Raw genomic sequence first — 26,591 nt, forward strand, 5'->3', positions numbered from 1 at the left:
GCAATATGCTGACTCTCTGTAAACCGCTTAGAGAGGCCTGAAAGGCCTATGAAGCGGTATATAAGTCTACTGCTATTGCTATTGCTATTGCTAAGCCTGATGATGATATTCTACAACCTGTTTAATTTCGACACACCTGGAATTCTTGGCAGCAAAAGAACTAGAGTAACTAGCAAACACTAAATGATGGGAGGGAGGGAGGAAAGGAGAAATGAAGGAAGGAAGGAAAACATGCAAGGGAAGAGAGTGGGAAGGAACGAACCAAGGAAAGAAAGAAGGAAGGGAGGAAGGAAAGGAGAAATGAAGGAAATCCACAATGTATTTACTGCAGATAACGTTTGCCTCAAAGCAATAAGCCGGCCAAACATCTTAAAGATCTGGTCAACGCCAGTCCACAGGCATTCTTGTTTTACAGAGAGACCAATAGCTGGCACACAACTAGCCATGCCAAGTGCCATAAGAATTTGCACATAGGAGACGAGACTTTTCTTCCCCAATCTTGATCTTGCTCGCAAAGTCCACCTTTCCCCAAATTATGGATGCCTTCTCTTGGTTCTTCCTAACATCTCCTCACCTGGCTCTTGCTTGAGGTAGAACATAGAGTTGGAAGGAATGCTGGAGGTCTTCTGGTCCAACCTTCTGATTGAGCAGGAGACCCTCTTCTATTTCAGACCAATGGTTGCCCAGTCTCTTTTTGAAGACCTCCAGTGATGGAGCACCCATGTCTTCTGAAGGCAACTTCTATTCCACTGGTTGATTGCTCTCACCGTTAGGAAATTTCTTCTTACTTCTAAGTTGCTTCTCTCCTCGGTTAGTCTCCATCCATGGTTCCTTGTCCTGCCTTCAGGTGCTTTGGAAAATAAGGTGACCCCCCCACCCCTCAAGTATTGGAACCCTTGCTATCATTCCCATTAAGGACTTCTGCTCTTAATGTGAATGGACAGGATCAGACTCTTAAACCTTCTCTTGCTTATTTAAGTCTCGTCTGATATGATCTATTGAACCTGATGGAAGTCTAGCAAGGTGATGGCTTTTGATCCTATTTAGAATTGGCAGCTGCTCTTCAGCCGGCTAATGCTGAGTTATTGATTGCACTTTAGGAAAATCTTCGAGTGCGGTTGGGGGAGAAACGAAGTGAGCTTTGAGGAACCTCAACGCAGGCGAGAGCTTCCTGCAATAAACCGCCCTAACGTTTGATTTATTTCATTTCTTTACTTTTGTTTATTTTCCCCCCTTTTGGTTTTTGCTGATGCTTCTTGCCACGGGCCGAACAGTTCAAGAAAGTCAGCATCTTTACCGGAATTGTACCGGTACCGATTTGCTGTAACCGCATGGACATTTCCCCCCTCTCAACCAATTAGAAATTTCTCTAATGATTTGGAACGTTGTTGAAGGCTTGTTGGATGGTTGAACTCAATGCCTGGCCTCAATTGATCTTTCAGGCTTCTAAGTGGGAAATCCAAGTGGTCACTCTGCTCCCACCACTAGTAAGAAGGATGGAAATAGAACCAGGTCAAGACAAATGGGTCGGCAACCGTAAACACTCAAAGAGCCATCAAGGTCCTAACCGGAAGCCCCCTGTTAATTCTGGAGCCAACCAGAAGTCTGGTTCCCCCACCATAGAGTCTCCTTCTAGCTTGGCATCCTTTTTCCTCTGCCAACCGGAAGTCTGGTTTCCCCCCACCATAGAGTCTCCTCCTAGCTTAGCATCCTTTTTCCTCTGCCAACCGGAAGTCTGGTTCCCCCACCATAGAGTCTCCTCCTAGCTTGGCATCCTTTTTCCTCTGCCAACTGGAAGTCTGGTTTCCCCCCACCATAGAGTCTCCTCCTAGCTTGGCATCCTTTTTCCTCTGCCAACCGGAAGTCCGGTTTCCCCCCACCATAGAGTCTCCTCCTAGCTTGGCATCCCTTTTCCTCTACCTGTCCTAACCAAAAGCCCTAACCCTACTCATAGTGGAGCCAACCGATGACAGGGAGCTGCAGCAGAGGGATGAAAGAGCCACATGTGGCTCCAGAGCCGCAGGTTGCTGACCCCTGGTCTAGAACAGTGTTTCAAAATCTCAGTTATTTCAAAATGGGCAGACTTCAGCTCTCAGAATTCTGGTCTAAGATGGTAGTAGTAGTTTGTACACTACAAAATTTGATGCCAAGTGCAACATGTATTAGGCTTTAAGTTCAACATATTCTGAAAAGATTGGACAACCATTTGTCCAGGAAGGAGTAAGGACTCCTGGCTTGGGCAGGGGGTTGGACTAGAAGACCTCTAATGTCCCTCCCAGCCCTAGGATTCCATGGATTGCCCATTTGCAATCCTCCAGAATCCTTTTCCCCATCCTCCGCTTCAACTGTTAAGGAACCAAAGCTCGCCTTCAATCCGTTTTTCCCAAAAACAAGGCTATGTAAAGATCTGTTTATCCTTACAAATCGTTCCCGCGAAGATGCTAAAGAGAAGGCACCCAAAACATTCCTCCGCCGAGGGTGTGAAATTGCACCTTTCCGAAGCTGAGTCATTTCAGGTTCTTTACCCTGACACGATGTTATGTTATTTTAGCTAAGGTTGGAGGTTTGGACACGTTGCGCTAATCTGCAAATGCATTCCCACTTATCTGGTTGTATAAATGATTAGGCATTCAGCCTGAGTGGCTCTGTTGAAGTTCTTCAAAGTGATGCCTCTGTTTAAATTAAGGTAAAGGTTCCCCTCGCACATATGTGCTAGTCGTTGCCAACTCTAGGGGGCTGCGCTCATCTCCGTTTCAAAGCCGAAGAGCCAGCGCTGTCCGAAGACGTCTCCGTGGTCATGTGGCCGGCATGACTCAACGCCGAAGGCACACAGAACACTGTTCCCTTCCCACCAAAGGTGGTTCCTATTTTTCTCCTTGCATTTTTGACGTGCTTTTGAACTGCTAGGTTGGCAGAAGCCGGGACAAGTAATGGGAGCTCACTCTGTTACGCGGCGGTAGGGATTCGAACCGCTGAACTGCTGACGGGTGGGTTCCTGCTGGCATTACTACTGGTTTGGTGCCCGAAAAACTTTCTTCATCTTTCAAACACATGGGAAACCAAGTCAAGCAGGCAGAGAGTGTAAGATAGCATTTCAGGCTTGTTTTAATTCTGAAGTTAAAAGGGTTTTAATTTGTGGGAGGCAAAAATGACAACATTTTGTCTCTTTCTCTGATGCTCCATCCTATTTCTAGGAACTAAACCAGGGTACCTCCTGGAGATATTTTCTCCTGCTCGGCAGAGACAGATTGCTTTTGATCTCTGGTTCTTTGATTAGGGCGTCTCGGTTTTCAGGTTCTTTCTGCCCTCATTAAGAGGAGCTTTCAGTGTCTGAGCTGGAGGGTGCTCATATCCCTTAACCATCCCACGGGGGAAGGCGGTGATGGATTCATCAGAGCCCAACACTTCCAAGGACTCAGCAGTGGGGAGAGAAAGTGATTCATTCCGTATCCCCAAAATCAAACATTGCAGAAAGAGTCAACCCAGAAAGGTTTAGTTGGAAATCTTAACAGAAGCTCCCTCTACAGAAGGAAAAGCAGTGGGACTTGAACTTGGAAACTCCCAATGGGTTTTTCTGAGAGGCTTTCTTATTCCTCCACCCCTTTTTTTTCGGAGGCTTCTATCTTTCTGTGTTTTTTTTTTAATGGTTTCCATGGAAAGCAGCAGGCAGTGGATGAAAGCGTGTCATTGTGTGCACCCCCAGCTCGTTTGAATGAATATGTAATGCCATGACTTCTTCTGGGAACCTCGGATTCCTTCTCACTTTAGTGCACCAAACACAGGCGGGAGAATCTCCCCTTGGCAGAGCTGCCCCCGTGGCGTTTGGCAATTTCCAACCGTCAAAAGAGCAACGTTGACGTCGAGCATAGAGATCTCCGCGTATCTCAGAGAAGGACAACTGGCTAAGAAGCCCCATCCTCATTAGAAGAGAAGAAAGGTGGCTTTCAAATGCAGGAACAGTTTTGGTAGCTTTAATATAGCTCAGTTTCACCGTTGTTATTAGGCTGTGTGTCCTGGATTGATTTTCCAGCTGGTTGGAGTTTCCTTTCCATTGTAGATTAATTGGAGGGAATAGCAATAGCAATAGCAGTTAGACTTATATACCGCTTCATAGGGCTTTCAGCCCTCTCTAAGCGGTTTACAGAGTCAGCATATATCATCCCCACAGTCTGGGTCCTCATTTCACCCACCTCGGAAGGATGGAAGGCTGAGTCAACCTTGAGCCGGTGAGATTAGAACCGCCGAACCGCCGTCAGCTGAAGTGGCCTGCAGTACTGCACCCTAACCACTGCGCCACCTCGGCTCGGCCCTTGTTGGGTCCTGATGTAGGAGAAGAACAGGCAGAGAGGGAGGGTGGAGTTAAACAAGTCATTAGCCCAGAGTCCGTACATCGCTGCGAATGGTTTAAGTGCAACCCTCGTTTGAATTCCGTTGCTCCGTCTCTGGCGCCAATTTCGCACTGGATTTAGTTGTCTAAATCCTGGTATCTTCTGAGTTGCTGTCTAACGTATGGTCCAGATTCACCTTAGATCCATTCAGGAAATAGATAAAGGTGGTGTTTTGGATCCCTATAGTCCACTAGAAAGCAACTGTTGGGATGACAGAGCTGAGACTCATCCGTGCTGTGAGATGGAGTGTGAACTGAGGATCAGATGTTCCACGTGTGTTTTTGGAGATAAGAGGCCACCTCATTTCTTCCTCAACATCATGCTAATTTGTTCCATAGATTTGTCATCTTGCATTCATCTGCAGATGCTGCTTTCTGCAGCTTATCCTCCCTGCAGTTCATCCAAAGAATTCAGCATGGCCCGTGTGGTTATTGTCTTAGGTTCAACCAGTTATTAGATCAGTGTTTCTCAACCTTGGCTACTTGAAGATGTCTGGACTTCAACTCCCAGAATTCCCCAGCCAGCGAATGCTGGCTGGGGAATTCTGGGAGTTGAAGTCCGGACATCTTCAAGTTGCCAAGGTTGAGAAACACTGCTCTAAGTGGTGCAGTGGCCTAGAGGTGGGGCTCTGCTGGCTGGGGAATTCTGGGAGTTGAAGTCCAGGCATCTTCAAGTGGCCAAGGTTGAGAAACACTGTATTAGATGCTCTTTGGCTACAGTCCTTGGGTTGGCACTGAAGAACAACCAAAGGCCTAATAAAATGCCCTTTAAAAAGAGAAGCAATAACATGTCACTATTAAGGAAAAAGAACTTAGCCAGCGGAAAAAACATACTGGGAGAAATTAAAACAATATTCTGTTGAGGCCAAACAGGGCGGGTGGGGAAATTATTGCATTGCAGAACACGTAAAACAGATTGCAGAAAGAGAAGGAGAGATAGTAGGAAAGGAAGAGGAAGAGTGGAGGAGAGGTAAGGGAAGAAAAAAGAGGTAAGGAGAGGTGGGTGGAAGGGGGAGAAAGAGAAGGAGAGGAGGGTGGAAGGGAGAGAAAGAGAAGGAGAGGAGGGTGGAAGGGAGAGAAAGAGAAGGAGAGAGGGCAGGAAGGGGAAGAGAGAGGGTAGGAGTAGGGGAGAGGTAAGGGAAAAAAGAAGGGGAAGGAGAGGAGGAAGGAAGGAAGTAGAGAAGGAAGGGAGGGAGAAAAGAAAGGGAAAATAAGGTGGTGTTACAACAGGCGCTAGGGATGGTAAACAAAGCAACTCAAACTGTATATTATAACCTTTTAAATGGAATAACAAAAGTATAAGAATGGCAAAGAAAAAGAATAACTATGCAAATGTATACCTATAATTGTACGTAAGAGAATAAATGACAGTAAGAATATAAAACACAATATAGGTAAACAACATTTGGTTATAAACAGCTAAGTATAAATAAATATAGAATTGTACATAAAAACGGAGAACGAATAAGGAGATTATGAATGCAAGATAGAAACGTATAGAAGGGAAAACACTAACTGTAAAGAAACCGATACGGAACTTCTGTATGATATACGATAGAACTTCTTGTTCCTATGTTGTTTTAAGTCATGTGTTTGTTTCTGTTGATGTGTTTATGTGTTTCCAAAAAAAAAAAACAGATTGCGGTTAAAGGAAGGCAGATTCTAGGGGATGGTTTGAAAACCAAAAAAAGAAAAAGAGAAAAGCAATAGATTGACTAAATAGAGAAACCAGTGGCCAAAGGAGATGGTAGATCGGATTCCTATTGTGGTCCTAAGGACTTCCTGTGTGGGGTACAGCACATTGGGAGGGGGGGCTAATGGAGTGCCCACCTCTCCCTGTGCCCATGTTGCTCTCACCCCTCCTTCCTTAGTTTTTATTTTCATTGAATTCTACTTATTGCTTTCCATATTTTGTACTGCATTAATTCGACGTCCACCAGCTGCTTAGCAGAGTTGGCGAGATGGCCAGCCTGCAAGCCCAATAAATAAGGAAAACATTGTTATCAAGGTCCTTGGCTTTATTTCTACGCTGGCTCAGGAATTCTGGGAGTTGAAGTCCACAAGTCATACAACCCCCCCCCCCAGGCCTAGAGAAATCCAAGCGGCCTTCTGCCAAAGCGGTTTTGTCTCCTTTTTCTTTTGAAATATCTAGATATTGAGCTCTTCCCTCCTCCCTCTTGGCGTTCTCTGAGCTTCCACCATCTGTCCCGCTCATCGTTTCGAAGGAACGTTCTTCGCAGCTCTATCCATCATTCGCAACAGCCTCCGCAGAATTGCTTCTATTTTGCACAATCCTCCCTGCTTGCTTCTCCAGGTTTTTTTTATCCTTCCCACACATTCCGGGAAAACGCCAGTTCTTGCCGGATGCTACTCCTGCCCTCGGGTGCCTAATTTCCAGGAGAGACGCCAATCAAGCTTATAGGAGGCATTCAGACAAGGAAAATTTAAAGATTTGCACTTCAGTAAAGCACCTTTTGATTTCCAAAGGGGCCGGGGGGGGGGCAGCGATTTTTTGCAAGAGTTCTCAGCTTCGGGGGGTTGGACTAGATGGCCTACGAGGTCCCTTCCAACTCCGTTAATGTCAAATTCATTCTGCCTTGGACCTTCATAACAAATGTATTGGCGCTGGAAGAAGGACCAAGGTGGACAGTTGAGGAGCTTCACGTCTTGAGATATTTTCTCCGTCAAGGCCCAAGTGAACCATTTTTTAAAAATTTTTATTTTATTTTATCAATTTCATATATACATTCACAATTATATGATCTCATAACTGTTATTAATAATATGTATTTATAACAATTTTTCCCTACTGTTAACAATATACTTGAAGATTGCTTTCTTACCATCCCATAGATCCATCTTACCTTACAACGGCCCTACTTCTTCTTCCCTCCCTCCCTCTTTCCTTCCCTCGTTTCTTCTCTCCTACTCCCCTTCCTTCCCTCCCTCCTTCCCCTTCCCTCCTTCTCTCCTTCCCTCCTTCCTTCCCTCCTTCCTTCCCTCCTTTCTTTTCTCCTTCTCTCCTTCCTTTCCCCCTTCCTTTCCTCCTTCCTTCCCCCCTTCCTTCTCTCCTACATTCCCTCCTTCCTTCCCTCCTTTCTTCTCTCCTTCTCTTCTCCTTCCCTCCTTCCTTCTCTCCTCCAAGTGAACCATTTATATTCAGCGGGCAAGACGTTCCCAATGTTGAGGCAACGGCAGGGATGGGGAACATGGGCTTTCGGATATTTCTGAATCCCAATTCCCATCAACCACTCACATTGGCCAGGCGTGCCAGGAGTGGGTACTTGAGGAAAATATTCTCTATTCCTATACGAGGGATATTCAACTAGGTGCATTCTTTGTGTAAGGAACTCCGGTGTCCAGCAAAGTCTTATTCATTTTTCTCGGTCCCGTTAATGTTACATTTTTCACCAAACAAGCTTCCGTCTCTTCTGGTTCCATGCTGAGTGTTGCCCGTTGCTTCATTGATCGCCTCTTAATTAAAACTCTTGTGTTTCTGCACAGCCAGTCAACATGTGTTTTTCCTCTGGTGCTGCTTTCTTCTTTTTCCTAGACATCGCTTGTTCATTTAATCTTGCTGTGTGATTTAATATCAGTAGCTACGAGCATTCAGCTTGTTAGGAAGAGAAATAATTAAGTGGGACGTCGGGACGATGCTTGGTCGTACGCCCGATAATCCATCAGTCAATGGCTTGGTAGGAGAAATACTGAGCCCATTGTCTTGTCCGCCTAGTCCAGGGGTTCCCAAACTTGGCAACTTTAAGACTTGTGGACTTCAACTCCCAGAATTCTCCAGCCAGCATAACTGACTCTCTTGTCATCCCTTCCTCTTCAATCTCTCCACTTAGATCGAGGTCTTCAAACTTTGGCCACTTTAAGATTTGTGAACTTCAACTCCCAGAATTCCCCAGCCAGCATAACTGACTCTCTTGTCATCCCTTCCTCTGCAATCTCTCCACTTAGATCAGAGGTCTCCAAACTGGGTAACTTTAAGACTTGGCTGGAGAATTCTGGGAGTTGAAGTCCACAAGTCTTAAAGTTGCCAAGTTTGGGAACCACTGGCCTAGTCCTAAGGAGTGACCCCCTCAGCAGAAGAAAAAGTGCTGTGGGGCAGGCATGGGGAAAGCACAGAGATATGTCCCAGCTCATGCCACCAAAACAGAGTCACAAGGTGGTGGAATTGACACCTACTTTTGACTGATTTCTTAAACTTTGGGGGGAATGGTGAAGATGGGAATCAGAGCAGTTTGCCTCCCTCTGGAAGTTCTCCAGTTCAGCTTCTGACCCTGAATCCTACCAAAAAAAAGCTAGGAAGCAGAGCCAGCTCCTTCTGAAGACATGCATTAGATGGTCTCCTGATGTCCTCCAGAAGATCAGGAGGCTATGTTGCTGTTCCCAGTCTTTCAAAGGTTGTCCGTGTGTCAGTGTGTGGAGCGAATCCTACCAAAAAAAAAGCTAGGAAGCAGAGCCAGCTCCTTCTGAAGACATGCTTAGATGGTCTCCTGATGTCCTCCAGAAGATCAGGAGGCTATGTTGCTGTTCCCAGTCTTTCAAAGGTTGCCCACTCCAAGTCAGTGTGTGGACCTTCTCTCCAGAAGAAGGTCCCCAGGAGAGAGCCCACCGCATGAGGGTGGGTTCCTTGACCCATAAGCCCCTTGAAGGCATAGAAAACAGACAGGTGGTGGCAACCTCTGGTTTCCTCCTCTGCTTACCTAATCCATCCTCATGTCTGGGAACCACCTGAAGGAGATTTCTGCCAATGGTGATGTTTTAGCTCCGGACCGAAAGGGAAAAACGCCTGTAAGTCAAGTCCCCTGTTTAGCTTTAATATCCTTCATGACAGGGAGGGAGATTAAATTGAAAATATAGTTCTCATGGCACCGAAGGAGTAGGGCTAATAATAATAAAAGATGCTGCTGACATTTTGAGGAGTGGGGGGGAGGGAAAGCTTCCCTCGACTATCTGCTGAAATGATTGACGGGATGTTTTATCTTCTAGCCAGGTGTAATAATTGCAGAGGTCTGTGGGTGCATGGTAATACAGCTTTTGGGAAACTCTGTGTGTACAATCTTTTAAAGCTGATTTCTCATGTGCCGGGCAAATGTGCACACCTGGCACATAATCTATTTATAAAGCAGCTCTAAAAAAAAGGCAACGCAATATGCCACAAACCACCTTTAAAAATCTGCTTATTGTCTCAAAAATAACAGCCAGTCTTAAAAGGAAAAAAAACATTTTGGAGAAGGCCTTTATTAAAATGACACCTTGTGTATTATTAACGCCTTCCCTCCACCGTAATCTTTTTGCAGATATTTCCCAGATGGTTTTATTATCTTCTAATGCTAATCGGCTCGTTGTCTCAAGGTGGGTTTGCTTTAGATTGGATTGAATTGGAGATCTACCAATTTACACAGGATCCTTTTCCGTGAATAATTTTGGAAGGACATCAGAGGTGGGTTCCTACCAGTTCGCACCAGTTCGGTAGAACCGGTTCGTCAAATCTACCGAACCGGTTAGAAGAGGTTCCACCAGTGGACTTGGAAAGCAGGCCACACCTACAGAAGAGGTTCCAAAAAATTTTGAAACCCACCACTCACACACACACACACACTCATACAGAGAGAGAAAGAGGAAGAAAGAAAGAAAGAAAGAAAGAAAGAAAGAAAGAAAGAAAGAAAGAGTGAGAGATGAAAGAAAAAAAGGAAAAAGGGACAGAGAGATAAAAGGAAGGAAAGATAGACAGACAGACAGACAGATAGATAGATAGATAGATAGATAGATAGATAGATAGATAGATAGATAGATAGATAGATAGATAGATAGATGGATGGATGGATGGACGGCTGGCAAGCCACTCCCACCAGGTCACATGGCCGGCAAGCCACTCCCACAAAGGAGGCCACACCCACAGAGTAGGTTCGAAACACTTTTGAAACCCACCACTGAAGGACATCTAGTCATCACAGAGCTGTCATATATATTACATCGTATAATCGTAGAGGTGGGAAGGAATTTTGGGAACATGGGTTTTGAGAGTTGACTGGCTCAATGCCTCTCTCGGTTCCTTTCCGCGATAGAAAGGGTGGCTGGCCTTAAGTTCCAAAAGAAAAGATGGCTTGGAGGCATTACAACCGCCTCTGTGCTTGGAGTCTACTCCTTCTCCACTTGCAAAAATCAAAGCTAAGCTTGCAGCTGGTGAGGAAAGCAGGCTTGTCGCCTTGACTGAGAATTGGTATGTTTGCTACGAAGAATTGAGATCAAGCAGCTTCACTCCTCTGTGCAAATCAGGATGCCATATATAATAAGCTCTGCAGAACCAATACTTTATTTTATTTTTACAAAAAAAAAAATCGATTTCATGGTGACAGGACAGGACAGTTAGCTACGGCTACCGTTTTTCACTGCTGACTCCACAATAGCTGGTTGGAAATGCACAGAGGCCCTCTCGTTGGTTTAACCAGAAGGAAAACTGTAACTGAGTTTGGTGTGTGTGTGTGTGGGGGGGAATGCCACCTTCATCATGCCTGCAAGCCACCTTTTCTTTTTAGCAATAGCAATAGCAGTTAGACTTATATACCGCTTCATAGGGCTTTCAGCCCTCTCTAAGCGGTTTACAGAGTCAGCATATCGCCCCCACAGTCTGGATCCTCATTTCACCCACCTCGGAAGGATGGAAGGCTGAGTCAACCTTGAGCCGGTGAGATTTGAACCGCTGAACTGCAGATAGCAATCAGCTGATGTGGCCTGCAGTACTACACCTTAACCACTGCGCCACCTCGGCTCTTTTTGGACTTCAGGCCCCGCCTCACTTTCTACTATTCATTTTCGATGGTGGGAAAATGGGAGGGGTGATTATACGGAGTCAGGTGATATGTAGCCATAATAACATTCTTCTTAGGAAGTCAAGGTCATCTTTGTCTCTGCACCTGGCCGGAACTGGATGGGTGGAATCTGTCTTTGTAGCAGGGGAAGATTGGACCATGGGATGGACTTGGGGGGGGTGTTTGGGGTGGGATCTTGAACTTTCAACTGGGTGCAAAAACCGGGAAGCTTTCAGATTTGGGTTTTCCCAGATGTGCCAACACGACATCTCTAATAAAGTGGGACTTTGAGGAAACTCAAGTCTCGGAGTTTTATTTCGTTGGGGGTGTTGTTGTTTTTTTTGGAACCCTGGCAATCTTTTATTCAAGTCCGGCTCGTAGTTTTCCAGTTGCACACGTGAAATCTTTATTTTAGGGGTTGAATAGTCTCGATGGGAAGAGGTGCAGTAAAAAAAATACAGCCTCAGTGCTGATTGGACGCGGAATGTGCCTGAAAGTAGAAACATCAGCAGTTGCTGGGGGAGAAGCCAGCTGAGAAAAGAGCTGAGCTTAAAAGGGAAGCTGGCAGAGACTCTTGCTAGACTTTCTCTAAAAATGGCAAAATGAGACTGAAAACATTTTACACCTCAAAATGCCAGAGAAGCAGGAGCTGGCACCTCTCTCTCTCTCTCTCGTTCGTGTGTCCCCTACACAACGTACTGTACAGGGAGTCCGAGACTTATGACCACAATTGGGACTGGTGTTTGTGTTGCTAGGCGAAGCAGTTGTTAAGTGAGATGTGCCTAACTTCACATCCCTTTCTGCCATGGTCATTAAGCAAATCATTGCAGCTGATAAGTGAATCCAATGGTCGATGAGTGAATCCCAGTCTGCCCCCTTGACTTCGCTTATTGGGAAGCTGGCTAGGGAAATCACAGGGCTGCTTCCGAAGATGGGCAGAGGGGGCTCAGTCTGTTTGCCCCTCTGCCGAAGCTGTGCAGTACGCAACTTCCAAGTTTCCATCCTTCTAGCTGGCCAAAGTTGGTAGAATAGAATAGAATAGAAATAGAAGAATGAAGAATAGAATAGAATAGAATAGAATAGAAATAGAAGAATGAAGAATAGAAATAGAAATAGAAATAATAGAAATAGAAATAGAAATAGAAATAGAAATAGAATAGAGGAATGAAGAATAGAATAGAAATAGGAATAGAATAGAATATAACAGAATAAAGGAATGAAGAATAGAATAGAAATAGAATAGAATAGAATAGAAGAATTAAGAATAGAATAGAAATAGGAATAGAATAGAATAGAGGAATGAAGAATAGAATAGGAATAGGAATAGAATAGAATAGAGGAATGAAGAATAGAATAGAAATAGAATAGAAAGAGGAATGAAGAATAGAATAGGAATAGAATAAAATAAAATAGAAAAAATAGAGGAATGAAGAATAGAATAGGAATAAAAATAGAAATAGAATAGAGGAATGAAGAATAGAATAGAAATAGAATAGAATAGAGGAATGAAGAATAGAATAGGAATAGGAATAGAATAGAATAAAATAGAATAGAGGAATGAAGAATAGATTAGGAATAGAATAAAGTAGAATAGAGGAATGAAGAATAGAATAGGAATAGGAGTGGAGTGCAGTGTAGAGTGTAGAACAGAAATAGAAATAGAATAGTTGAAGGGACCTTGAAGATCTTCTAGTCCAACCCTCTGGTCAGGCAGGAAACCTTCCACCACTTCAGACAAATAGTTATCCAATCTTTTCTTAAAAACTTTCAGTGTTGGAGAATTTGCAGTTTCTGGTGGCCAGTTGTTCCACTGGTTCGTTGTTCGCACTGTCAGGAAATTTCTCCTTAGTTCTAGGTTGCTTCTCTCCTTGATTAGTTTCCACCCGTTGCCTCTTCTCCTGCCCTGGTACTAGAAGCTGGTACTAGATCCAGGGAGATGAAGGGAGTTGGCGTTTCATGGATCTGGAATCAGGGAAGCATGAAGAGCAGCAATTTGGTCCCAGAACCACAGCGATCATTTCCAAAACCCCAAAGGGATCTGCATCTTTTCCAAAATCTTACTGATCTGCCTTGGACCAGTAAGGGAGCAGATACACGTTTTCCCCTGCGGGGGAATAGGAAGGGGGCAACAGCCCCTTCTTGGCCCCTACGGTGGGCTGTTTTAATTCCTGCTCTCTCCGCGTGGCTTCTGATGCAGCCGTTATCTCAGCCGATCAGCCGAGAAGGCCAAGGAATCTGGGAATCCGTCCACATCGCTTCCTCATTGGTATGCACTCTGCATCCACGGGTTCCAGTCCGTCTGAACATTTTTTTTAATGAAATCCTGATAACAAGGTCACCTTTGTCATCAAGTCGGGGGAGTGGGTGGGGGTAGATAAAGAAATATAAAATGAAGAGCTTTTTCAGAGATCAGAGAAGGGCAAACCACCTTGAAATTAATTTCCTGTTAAGGAGACCTCAACCTCTGATGTCTTTCCTTCAATTTCTGATGGCTTTCACGATCGCAAAAATTGCAAAGCTTAAAGCAGGAGTGTTCAACCATAGCAACTTGGAGACCTTTGGAATTCAACACCCAGAATTCTGGGAGTTGAAGTCCACCGGTCTTAAAGTCGCCAAGGTTGGACACCCCTGGCTTCTCCACCATAATTATCTTCGGCATCTGCTAGAGTAGACCATCCCAGAATTTGGCATGGCTTGATTTGATCCATGAAGCTTCTTTTTGGTAGAGCATTGGAATGTCCGACTCTTCCTTCCTTCCGCTGCTCCCCTTTGACCAGTCAAACTCCATGAATTTTGGCCGCTCTAAACTCTTAGTCATGCAAGGATTCCATACCACGTCCATGAAAAAGTCTCTGCCATCTTCTCCTTCTCCTTCTCCTTCTTCCTTCTTCTTCTTCTTCTTCTTCTTCTTCTTCTTCTTCTTCTTCTTCTTCTTCTTCTTCCTCTTCCTCTTCCTCTTCCTCTTCCTCCTCCTCCTCCTCCTCCTCCTCCTCCTCCTCCTCCTCCTCCTCCTCCTCCTCCTCCTCCTCCTCTTCCTCTTCTTCTTCTTCTTCTTCTTCTTCTTCTTCTTCTTCTTCTTCTTCTTCTTCTTCTTCTTCTTCTTCTTCTTCTAATCTCTGAAGGCCTCTTTCTTTCCCAACTCTTTGAGAAGAGCAGTTGATGGATGGGTAGGACTACTAAGAAATAAGTGATGCTTTCTGGGTCTACTATCTGCTCAGAGTTGCTTTATCGGTGAGATGGGCAGCATATACATTTAATTATTTTTTAAAAATACCTTGCATACATTTTCTCTGAATTTGGGGATCTCCAAAGACATCTCCCCCACTTCAACAGTGAACTTCCCACCCAGTCAGTTTTGATTGGCTGCTCGGCTGGTTCCAATCCATCAAGGGCACATATATTTCCCCACAACATCTACAAACAGGGTGACTATTTTTGCATTCTTGCCTGGCCCCTGACCGAGGAAGTTGCTAGCTGTTGGAATCAATTATATTTCAGTGACAACTGAGGGAATAATTGCTGGCTTGTAATGACCGCTGGTTCTGTACAACCTAATCTCCTAAACATTGCTTGGGAGCGAAGCACGAAAAGCCCACTCCGATTCCAGCGCGGTGATGAAATAATATAAATGCAAATGCCATCAAATTAAATTAGCCGGGTGATGGTGTGACAACGCAAGAGACGCCGTAGCAAGGGCGAAGTGCTCAGTTGTCGGCTATGCCTTGAGAAGCTGATTTTTTCAGCTCTATTGTTTTGAGAAAAGCACCGTCAGGGTTCCAAATCGCATCCACAATTAAATCAGAGTCCAAGGCAAAGTATTGCTCAAAGTTCCAATTTATGAAGAGAGCCATGTTGGCACATCTGGAAAAACCTGAATCTGAAAGCTTCCCGGTTTTCCCCACCCAGCTGAAAGTTAAAGATCTTGCCCCCCCCCCCCCAAATCCATCACATGGTCCAATCTCCCACTGCCATGCTGGCAGCTTCCACCCATCCAGTTCTGGTCAGGTGTGGAGGTGCAAAGACAAAGAACGACCTTGGCTTTCTAGAAAGAATGTTGTTATGGCTACATAGCATCTCAATAATTATAATTCGTAATTTAATGAGCTTATATGCCGCCCAATCCCGGAGGACTCCGGGCGGCTTACAAATACGAAATAAAATAAAATTACAAATAGGGGAGAAAAACAAAAACAATTTAAAAAACACAACATACATTTGGCTAGATAGATAGATAGATAGATAGATAGATAGATAGATAGATAGATAGATAGATAGATAGATAGATAGATAGATAGATAGATAGATAGATAGATAGATAGATTGATAGATAGATAGATAGATAGATAGATAGACAGAGACAGAGACATAGATAGATAGATAGATAGATAGATAGATAGATAGATAGATAGATAGATAGATAGATAGATAGATAGATAGATAGACAGAGACAGAGACAGACAGAGACATAGATAGATAGATAGATAGATAGATAGATAGATAGATAGATAGATAGATAGATAGATAGATAGATAGACAGAGACAGAGACATAGATAGATAGATAGATAGATAGATAGATAGACAGAGACAGAGACAGAGACAGAGAGATAGATAGATAGATAGATAGATAGATAGATAGATAGACAGAGACAGAGACAGAGACAGAGACAGATAGATAGATAGATAGATAGATAGATAGATAGATAGATAGATAGATAGACAGAGACAGAGAGATAGATAGATAGATAGATAGATAGATAGATAGATAGATAGATAGATAGATAGATAGATATATCTAGATATATCTATCTAGATATATCAGGTCTATAGATATATAGACCTGATTTATAGATCAGCAACCCCAGGCCTGTCGGAACAGCCAGGTTCACTCCATACAACACCCCCCCTGCATTTTCCCACAATAGAAAATGCACAGTAGAATAATAGAAAGTGTGGCAGGCCAAAGATCCAAAGGAAAAGATGCCGCAGGCCTGACAGGCGGCCTCCCCTCAGAAGAAAAGTATATCCTGTAGAAAGAATAATGTAGAGGGTTAACCAGACAAGGATGGCTTCAGACGCCATCCAGAAAAAGCAGAAGAATGTTGAAAATCTTATGGTTTGGGGGGCGGGGGAAGAGATCCATGCTCTTTGCCAACTTTTGTACCAATGCTTTCATGTCATTACCATTTCTTTTAATTGCCAAAAAAAAATTGGGAAACTTATGGAGTGGTGAGTTTTTTCATGCTACCGATGCAGTCTGTTCTATGAGACCATCTCGTTTCTGTGCCTCGAATTGGACTGCAAAGAAATTAAGAAATCAAGTTATGCATTGATTTCCTTTGGTCTCTTGGATGCATGATTCAGGTATAACTAATCGATAGGACTTGCTGCTTTTAATTGCTGTGCAATTATCATTCCTGGAGGGCGGGGGGGGAGTTAATGGGGGGCTCACTGCCACTCTCTCATTGCAGAAAAGCTTTTTTTTTTTTTCAGGAACCATAATTCCAAACCTCACTAAAGAAAGAGACCCTTAACTCTGTTTCTTCTGGCAATGTGATTCTCTCCGCAGCAGTGCTCTGGAGAGGCACAGGGCCAACAAAGGCCAAACTGATTTTGGCGCATTCACCCTGGGCGAAGCAACTTGAGCTTTGGTGTGCAAAATGATGCTGCTGAGCTTGGGGGAATGTGAGAAAAACTATCACATTTTCCTCCTGATTTTTTTATAATGGTGCAATATTTAGTTGTTTGTTCATTTAGCCCATTTGTATGGCTGCTCATCTCAAATATGTATTCCCTGGTCTGCTAACACTACTAAAAAAACAAGATTAAAAACCATGGAACAAAATTACAAATAATATATATATAGCCGCTGAGAAAATAGCACTTGCCAGGAGAAATAATAAGAGATTGTTATTTCTCAACTCAACCCAACCCAACCCAACTCAAGCCAACCCAACTCAACTCAATTCAGCCAAGCCCAACCCAACTCAACCCAACTCAACTCAATTCAACCCAGCCCAGCCCAACCCAACCCAACTCAACCCAATTCAACTCAATTCAACCCAGCCCAACCCAACCCAACTCAATTCAACCCAGCTCAATTCAACTCAACTCAATTCAGCCCAGCCCAACACAACACAACTCAACCCAACTCAATTCAATTCAACCCAACCCAACCCAAACCCAACCCAACTCAATCCAACCCAGCTCAATTCAACCCAACTCAACCCAACCCAACTCAATTCAACCCAACCCAACTCAACACAACTCAATTGATCCTGAACTAGAGGTTTCCTCGCGCATGGTTAGACTTCCCTTAGTCAAGATCCAGGGTTGTTCAGGTTGAGGCCATTAGGTAAGCCAAGGCAGGGATTGTGTGATATTTTTGGGGTGACGGGAGGTGGGGAGTTTCACTACTGCGTCTTTTTAACTTCCCACAGTGCCTGAAACAACTTCCTGCAAAGCTGGATAGGCTTAGAGAGCCAAGGTGGCACAGTGGTTAGAGTGCAGCACTGCAGGCTACTTCAGCTGACTGCAGTTCTGCAGTTCGGCGGTTCAAATCTCACCGACTCAAGGTTGACTCAGCCTTCCATCCTTCCGAGGTGGGTAAAATGAGGACCCGGATTGTTGTTGGGGGCGATATGCTGACTCTGTAAACCGCTTAGAGAGGGCTGAAAGCCCTATGAAGCGGTATATAAGTCTAATTGCTATTGCTATTAGTCCTGATTCCTGCTGTTTTCCCCAGATGTTAGGCCAGGATTTTAGGAAACCCAATTTATCAATGTTTGTTTTTATGAAGAGCCTCAATTATCATTTTTTTATTCCATTGAATAATTTTTAATGGCTTATGTTTTTCCTTATTTCTATGGATTTTCTACGGATTTTTTTTGTCACCCAGAGTTATGTATTTAAGATGGGTGGGTATGTACATTTTCTAAAGAAACAAACAAACATTGTTTCTAGGATCAGAATAGTTGTGATATTATCCAAATAATGGAATGGTAATCCAGCAATGGATTTATAGGTAGACACCTCTGAATCATATCTTAAAATGAAATAAAAGAAGTCTTTTATTGTCTTGTTAGCTTTTGTTTCTTCTACCAAGTTTCCAGGCCTCATTGAGAGTGACACCTTCTCCTTGCTGATTTTTGTTTTTGTTTTTAAAAGCCTCTCGGGCTAAATGAAGGCGAAATTTAAAGAGTTGTCAACTTAAAGAAGATTAAAGGGTCCAGTAGCTTTGCAAGCCATTATTGGTGAGAATAACTAGGAGTCTCATTAGTATTTGCTGTTAAGAATCTCAGCTTATTTCCCCCTTTTTAATCACATTTATGGTGATAAATCAATATTGCCTTAAATGGCACCGCTTGATTTAATATGAAGATTCTGCACCAAGCTCACCGGGGCCGTGTCCCCATCCGTGAGAGTTTTGAAACCGTAATTGAATGTGAAGCTTACCTAAGCTTACAATGATGCTATTCCCTGTAGTCATAATTGTTTTGTCACCTTTTTTTTTGATCTTCACTCCTTTCTAATGCATGAACAGGGGGTGTGTATTAATTTTATGGAGACATATGGCGAGTGAGGCAAGATGCAGCAGAAAGTCACGTTTTTGTCTGCTCAAGAGATCCCTTATGATGTTCTCCAAACTGTAGAACGGTGTCTCTCCAACCTCCATCATTTTGACGTGCTTCCTATTTTCTGGGGAAGGAAGGGCATGATTAATCTTTCTGCCACATACCTCCCAACGACCGATAAGATCCCACAGGGTGGGCCTTCTCCAGGTGCCGTCAGCCAGACAATGTCGGCTGGCAGTCACCCGGAGGAGAGCCTTCTCTGTAGCCGCTCCGACCCTATGGAACGAACTACCCCCAGAGATCCGGACCCTACCCACTCTCATGGCCTTCCGAAAGGCTATTAAGACCTGGCTATTCCCGCAGGCCCCGGGCTGTTGACCTCATGACTGAGATCCAGCCCTGATTAGACTGGGTGGATATTGTGGCTTTTTTTTTTTTAACCTATGTTTCTTTGTTTTTAACTCTTCTATTTTTTAAATGTAATTGTTGCAAGCCGCCCGGAGTCCTTTGGGATTGGGTGGCCTATAAATTTATTAAATAATAATAATAATAATAAAAGTTGAAGCCAACTTCTTTTTCTGTGTTGGGTGTGTTGAGTAGGAGCTCCTAGATTTGAACTTCATTCAAAGACGGCTGGCCATTTTGTATGGAAGCGTCTTTACCGTTTTAAGTTACTGCGTGGGTGAAACCTCTTAGAAGCATCTAAATAAGGTCTCTGAGGGGAGTAGAAACTTCACTTAAGGCTTTGGGGCCCCCTAGACGTATATAATTTGTTTTAGGTTAAGCCATTCCAGGGTAGAATTTTTCTCCTCATTACTGCTTGGATTCCTTCACAACGTGTCTCACTATAGCAAAGATGGATCGTCCCACAAATGTTTGACAATCTCACCTGTTCTTGTTATTGATTTAGATTAGATTTAGATTTATTTTATTTGTATGCCGCCCTTTTCCGGGAGGGACTCAGGGCGGCGAACAACTCAAGGAGGGAAACGGAACATAGAACACAATACAAGTAATTAAAAATAACCAAGAGTCACACAGCCACACAGGTCGAGAGGGGAGGGGAACTCATCAACCCCAGGCCTGCCGGCACAGCCAGGTTTTGACGGCTTTCCGGAAGGCCTGGAGAGAGGTGAGGGTCCGGATCTCCGTGGGGAGTTCATTCCAAAGGGCCGGAGCTGCCACAGAGAAGGCCCTCCCTCGGGTGGTAGCCAGATGGCATTGGCTGGTGGACGGAACCCGGAGGAGGCCAACCCTGTGTAATCTAACGGGTCTTTGGGAGGTAATTGGCAGCAGGCGGCCTCTCAAGTACCCAAGTATTGGAGTAAGTCATGAAACCTGGTTATGACTATTGCAACCCACCACCCTGGATAAATTGAAACCCTTCGTTTTAGCACCGCCTGGTAGCGTTGTTGTTGCTCTCCTTTTGGGCAATTCTTAATTGTAATTCTTATTTCCATTTCACTCTTTCCGCAGCCAGAGCAAAGACATGACTGCCGTTTAAGATGTCCACCATGGCAAGCAGGAAATGCCAAAGCACCACGGCGACCATGCTGGATCACCGGACAAGAGCCTGCCCTTCTTCTCCCCATGGCCAAGCAGCCGAAAAGGCCAAAAGTCCTTTGCCTGGGGAAGACTATGTGGAGAAGGTGATCTCAGTTGGTCCAGGTGGCTTCCCCCCAGTCGACTCTGAGCATATCGACAACAGCGCAGACGGGGACTCTAGTTCAGATTATGTCAACAACACTTCGGAAGAGGAGGATTACGATGAAGGACTTCCAGAGGAAGAGGAAGGAATCACCTACTATATCCGATATTGTCCGGAGGATGACAGCTACCTGGAAGGGATGGACTGCAACGGGGAAGAGTATGTCCCCCAAGAAGAGCATCACGTAGAGACGGACGAGTGCCAGGAAGCTATTGAGGAGGGAGAATGGGTGGAGACCAAGATTCAGCACCAGGATAACGTGGCCGAAGCGGTGGGCTACCACGAAGGCTGCATCCAGATTTTGGAAAGCGAGGTGGCCTGCCTAGAAATCCAGGATCAAGACGAGAGCCTCCAGTATTGCCATCCCAGCGAAGGGGGTTACTACTCCCCGGAAGCCAATGGCAACTCCCGCCGGATGTCCCCGTACCGTGGCAGGAGCGAAGAGGGGGATCTGGAGGAACAAGAAGAAGACATCGACCAGATAGTGGCGGAGATCAAGATGAGCATGAGTATGAACAGCATTAACAGCGCATCGGAAATGAGCCCGGAACACGACGGGACTGAGAACGTGCCCAATGACTATGCAGAGACGTGTCCCAAGGGAGAGTCCGGCCATGCGGCCAATCGGCATCTGGGGCGGCCCAAATCCTTGAACATCCCTCCAGCCTCCAAGCAACTCGGAGATGCCCCGAGAGGCTTCAAAACCAAGTCCAAGACTCCGGAGGACAGGCAGAGCTGGCCACAAGAACAGGTGAGTCGGAGGTCCTCCTTCTGTGCCGAGGGGGTTCAGGCCTCCTGGTAGCATAACACAGGCAGTGCCAGGTGTGCCTCATTCAAAATCCAAGAAAGAACAACCGCCAAGGAGCCGAGGTGGCGCAGTGGTTAGGGTGCCAGTACTGCAGGCCACTTCAGCTGACTGTTATCTGCAGTTCAGCGGTTCAAATAGAGGCTGACAAATAGCCCTTACAGCCATCCATTTAGTGACCATTTGGAGTTACAACGGCACTGAGAAAGGTGATTTATGACCATTGCAGCCTCCCCACAATTCTGTGATCGAAATCCGGGCCCCGGGCAAATCAAATCAAATCAAATTTATTACAGTCAAAGACCAGAGACCAGAACAAATCAAAACACTCCAGGAATTTATCCAGTTAATAATTCTAGAATAAAATAATGAGCAACAAATAAGATCTATATTAAAATCGTAATTTGGCATCCAATCCCAAGGGTGAAATTCAGCAGGTTCCGACTGGTTCTGGAGAACCGGTAGCGGAGATTTTGAACCGGCAAATACCACCACTGGCTGGCCCCGCCCCCATCTATTCTCTGCCTCCCGAGTCCCAGATGATCGGGAGGAAATGGGGATTTTTGCAGTATCCTTCCCCTGCCACACCCACCAAGCCACACCCACAGAACCAGTAGTAAAAAAATATTGAATTTCACCACTGTTCCAATCTGTCAGTTGCATGGCCTAACTATATGAAGGTATCAATCCTTAAAAGTTATTAAAAACTAAAACTGCAAAAGACCAGTAATGCAAAAGCATTTGCCACATTAGGTGTGCAAAATAGTTATGGTAGATTAATCACACCGAATTTCCAACGAATCCCCTGGCAAGTGGCACATAGTTATGAGGTCACATTGTGTGTTGTGACTGGGGTGAAGATTTTGAACCGGCAAATACCACCACTGGCTGGCCCCGCCCCCATCTATTCTCTGCCTCCCGAGTCCCAGATGATCGGGAGGAAATGGGGATTTTGCAGTATCCTTCCCCTGCCACACCCAGGAAGGAGGAAGGTTTATTTTTTATTTTTTTATTATTTTTATTTCTTCTGTCTCATGCTTTTAGGTCCTGTAAGCCGCCTTGAGTCACCCTGCAGGCAGCAATATCAATTTTCTAAATAAATAAAATTGTTCTGGCATCACTGATCACTCTTGGTGGCCTTCACAGGTTGGCTTCTGCAAAGCAAAGTCATTGGGGAAGAAAGCCAGTTTCACTTAATGACCGCAGCGATTCGCTTAAAAACCATGGCCTTAAGAAAGGTCTTAAACAGAGCAAAACTCATATAACAACGGCCTTGTTTAGCAATGGAAATAATTAGGGGCTCACTTATTGTCCTAAGTCAAGGACCAACCTGCTCCCTCTGCGAGGGTCTTTCTACCTTCTTTTCATGTGTTAGAAAAAATGTCCTTCTGAAAAAGAGAGGCGGGGAGTTAATCTACCTTTTAACTGCTGTCAACCTTCTAGATCTCCCAGGAATATAAATGTTATAATCAATCAGAAGGCTGCCCTTAAGGAACTTACAAATGTTCCCTTTGAAGGTCTTTTTTTAAAAAAATTGGACTGAGCGCCAAAGAATGGAGGCCTTTGAAGTCTGGTGCTGGAGAAGAAGACTCCTGCATTGAGTCCCTTGGACTGCAAGGCCATCCAACCGGTCAGTCCTAGAGGAGATCAACCCCGACTGCTCTTTAGAAGGCCAGAACCTGAAGAGGAAACTCAAAGACTTTGGCCCCCTAAGGAGAAGGAAGGACACCCTGGAGAAGAGCCTCATGCTGGGAAGGATGGAGGGCCTTCCTGGAACTGCTGAAAGGAGTATATTATAGACTGGAGATAGATGAGGTTGTATCTCCCCCCCCCCCCCCCCGTTGAGAGAGGGCTGTTCAGTTTTGACATGGATGGCTTTTCTTTCAAACTAGCTTTCATCTATGTCTAAAATGTGGACTTTGCTGTTTTCGAAAGAGTGGGCTTTGTCTTTTCAGCGCAGAGGGACTGCTGGATCCTATTGGGCTTGTTCTCCTATGTTCACCCATGTAATGGAAGTCCTTCTGGGTCCTCAAACATTCAGAAAAATGGAGCCAGCTTCCCCCCTCCCCGTTAGAAAAAAAAAGGATGCTCAGAATTTTGCCATCCATTTTTGCATGCGCAGCTGTTGGGGAACATCTGTAGTCAGTTTATTAGGATTGCGGTTATGGAACATTTATTTCGAAGGCAGCCGTATTGAGTTGAGCAGCTCCGGCTCCCAAGGAAGATGTCTGTATTCCGGGCGATCTGAGCTGAGCTGAGCTGGGCCTGATGAAATCTGCGCCCTCCAATTCTCATTTTATTTATCCATGGGAAGCCAGGCTGAATTTCCCCTAATGATTATTAAGGCTGTAATTGCATTTGGATGTCTTTTGTCTGCGCTTGAGACGCTGCTCAGCGGAGGCGGAATTTCCACTCTGTACATCATTGGGACTCATCATGAATTCCTGGGATGCAGGAGAATGGATAGGCTGCAAGAAGGAATTAAGGGGAGGGGGAAGGTAGGTGGTCTGTGCTGGGGAAAACATGCAGCCTTCTTTGGTGACTTCCCATCACTTCATCTGGAGCGAGGAAATTTATTCCCCAAAATGTTGAGTCCAAGATCTTTCTAAGGTGAACTTCAAGGATGGCAAAATGGTGGAGTAGCTCTAAGACTCTTCTCTCAGCTCCTTGGTGTTTCTCCTTCTCCTCCTCTTCTGTCTCCTTCTCCTCCCCCCTCCCCTTCTTTCTTCCTCCTCCTCCTTTCTCCTCCTCCTCCTCTTCTGTCTCCTTCTCTTCCTCCTCCTCCCCCTCCTATTCTGTCTTTTTCTCCTTCTCCTTCTCCTCCTCTTCTGTCTCCTTCTCCTTCTCCTCTTCTGTCTCCTTCTCCTCCTCCCCTCCTCTTCTTTCTTCCTCCTCCTTCCTTCTCCTTCTCCTTCCTCTTCTGTCTTCTTCTCCTTCTCCTCTTCTGTCTCCTTCTCCTCCCCCTCCCCTTCTTTCTTCCTCCTCCTCCTTTCTCCTCCTCCTCCTCTTCTGTCTCCTTCTCTTCCTCCTCCTCCCCCTCCTATTCTGTCTTTTTCTCCTTCTCCTTCTCCTTCTCCTCCTCTTCTGTCTCCTTCTCCTTCTCCTCTTCTGTCTCCTTCTCCTCCTTCTCTTCTATCTCCTTCTCCTCCCCTCCTCTTCTTTCTTCCTCCTCCTTTCTTCTCCTTCTCCTTCCTCTTCTGTCTTCTTCTCCTTCTCCTCTTCTGTCTCCTTCTCCTCCCCCTCCCCCTCTTCTTTCTTCCTCCTCCTCCTCCTTCCTTCTCCTTCTCCTTCCTCTTCTGTCTTCTTCTCCTTCTTCTCTTCTGTCTCCTTCTCCTCCTCCCCCTCCTCTTCCATCTCCTTCTCCTCTTCTATCTCCTTCTCCTCCCCCTCCTCTTCTTTCTTCTTCCTCCTCCTCCTTCCTCCTCCTTCCTCTTCTGTCTTCTTCTTCTTCTCTTCCTCCTCCCCTTCTGTCTCCTCCTCCTCCTCTTCGTCCATCTCCTTCTCCTTTTCCATCTCCTCCTCCTGCTCCTCCTCCTCCTCCTTCTTCACATTACGGTGCAAAGTGCTATCTAGGGAGGAATTACCAGCAATTATTTTGATATGTAGACTACCATGCCTTAAATACACGTTTTTGCCCCAGAAAAAGGAAGCTTCGCCATCTCTAAAATAGCTCTACAAAGAAATTAATTGAAAAGGGATAACAAGAAAACCGAAAGGAGCCTTCGGAAAATGGAAGGTGTTGCCCAGTTTCCAAATAGAGCATTGGGGGGGGGGGGCTGTCCCAAGAGAGTTAACAGCCTGAATGCATAATATTTTGTTGGAAATAGCAAATCATCGCTTGATGACATTCCGTATACAGAGCAAACAGAGGGGAGGGGAGAAAGGGAAAAAATTGCCCTATTTTTTTAAAAGCAAAGAGAGAAGAACTCGGTTTGAAATTGCACCTATTAATCAGCCTTGGTTTTACAATAATGTGTGACATGTTGAGTTTCCCATGGGTAGATTGGAGCATCGGGTATGTTTGTCATCTTGTTAAATATCCATTAATTAATTAATTACAATTATGCCAAGTTTGGTAGCAGCTGATATGATGTATTTGTTCTTTCTCTGTCCGTCTTATCTGTTTTGAGGACATCAGTGGCTTGGGTCACAGATTTATTTATTTATTATTTATTTATTTTTATTTTATTTATTATTAAAATTTATAGGCCGCCCTTTTCCCTGAGGGGACTCAGGGCGGCTTACAACCATTAGGGAGGGGGAACAATACACAATAAACGATATGAAAACAAAATAAGTAGTAAAAACACAACATGCATTCTACATTCAACACTCGGGTGGGGCAAATTAAGGACTTATCCCCAGGCCTGGGGATATAGGGTGAAGCCATTCTTCATTGAACCACAATTTATTGAATAAGCCATAAATGGCTGGGCTTATGCAACACATTAAGTTGAACCCAGTTAATGCCAGCGTTATCTCAAAGTCGTCTGTTAACACTCCAGATTTAGGGGTTTGTGTGTGTGTGGATCCATGGATCTGCAGGTTGTAAAATTACAGTTGGGGGAAAAGGGCGGTTTCATATAGAATCCAGTTTCTAAACTTGATCTATAAAGGCACGCCAAATGAATTATAACCCAGCCTGCCATGGCTGGTAAAGAAAGGGAGAAACTCGGCTGTTGGGCACCCCAAGGCCAATATATCTGCTGTCATTCCATCCTGTAAATAATTCTCTCCTTCTGCAGTCAACCTGCCTCTTTGATCTAATGCTCCCTGCTCTCAAAGTAATCTGCGGTTGCCAGGCAGTGCGATAGACGTCTTCTGCATATGACCTCTGTTGCATGGGGAGTTTTTCCGTGCATGCTGGTACATGTTGCACTTACAACCGAGCGGGGGGGGGGGCTTAGATTTTTATTTTATTTTACTCCCAAGCGAGGATAAACATGATCAAGGAACTGGAGGAAAGTGTGTCAGGATTCCGCCTCTCTGCCTTGGCGGAAAGCGTGTGGCTTTCAATTAATGCAAATCTTTTAAGACCTAGATGTTCTGCATAAATTTACCCCCTCCCTACCTTTGGGTGAGAAGGATGCTGCTTGGAAATCCTTCTCAGGATCCTTCTACAGAAATGGACTTTCACTGGGGAGATCTACTCCTTCAGTTTTGTGCTGAGGGGATCCTCAGAGGAAGGAGATTTCAGGACCCTGGACAGAGCAAGAGGTTGATTGGGTTCTACTTAAGGCCTGCCAAGGATTGGTGCCCCCTTGTTATCTCAACAGGCAGTCCTTGACTTATAGCAAT

General features: G+C 44.8%; 1 protein-coding gene across 2 annotated transcripts in view; it reads left to right on the top strand.

Moving 5' to 3' along the window:
• Positions 1 to 26,591, top strand: part of APBA2 (amyloid beta precursor protein binding family A member 2) — a 66,947-nt gene that overhangs the window by 15,723 nt on the left and 24,633 nt on the right. For both annotated transcript variants that reach the window (XM_087703966.1, XM_087703967.1), the window contains exon 2: positions 20,257 to 21,239. In XM_087703966.1, the coding sequence (XP_087560092.1) occupies positions 20,286 to 21,239 (954 nt within the window). In that variant the 5' untranslated portion in view covers positions 20,257 to 20,285. The remainder of the gene's footprint in view (positions 1 to 20,256; positions 21,240 to 26,591) is intronic.

Source organism: Thamnophis sirtalis, unplaced genomic scaffold (genome assembly GCF_051295495.1).
Source record: "Thamnophis sirtalis isolate CommonGarterSnake01/CBP01778 unplaced genomic scaffold, rThaSir2_p1.2 scaffold_2, whole genome shotgun sequence".
Classification (NCBI taxonomy): domain Eukaryota; kingdom Metazoa; phylum Chordata; class Lepidosauria; order Squamata; family Natricidae; genus Thamnophis; species Thamnophis sirtalis.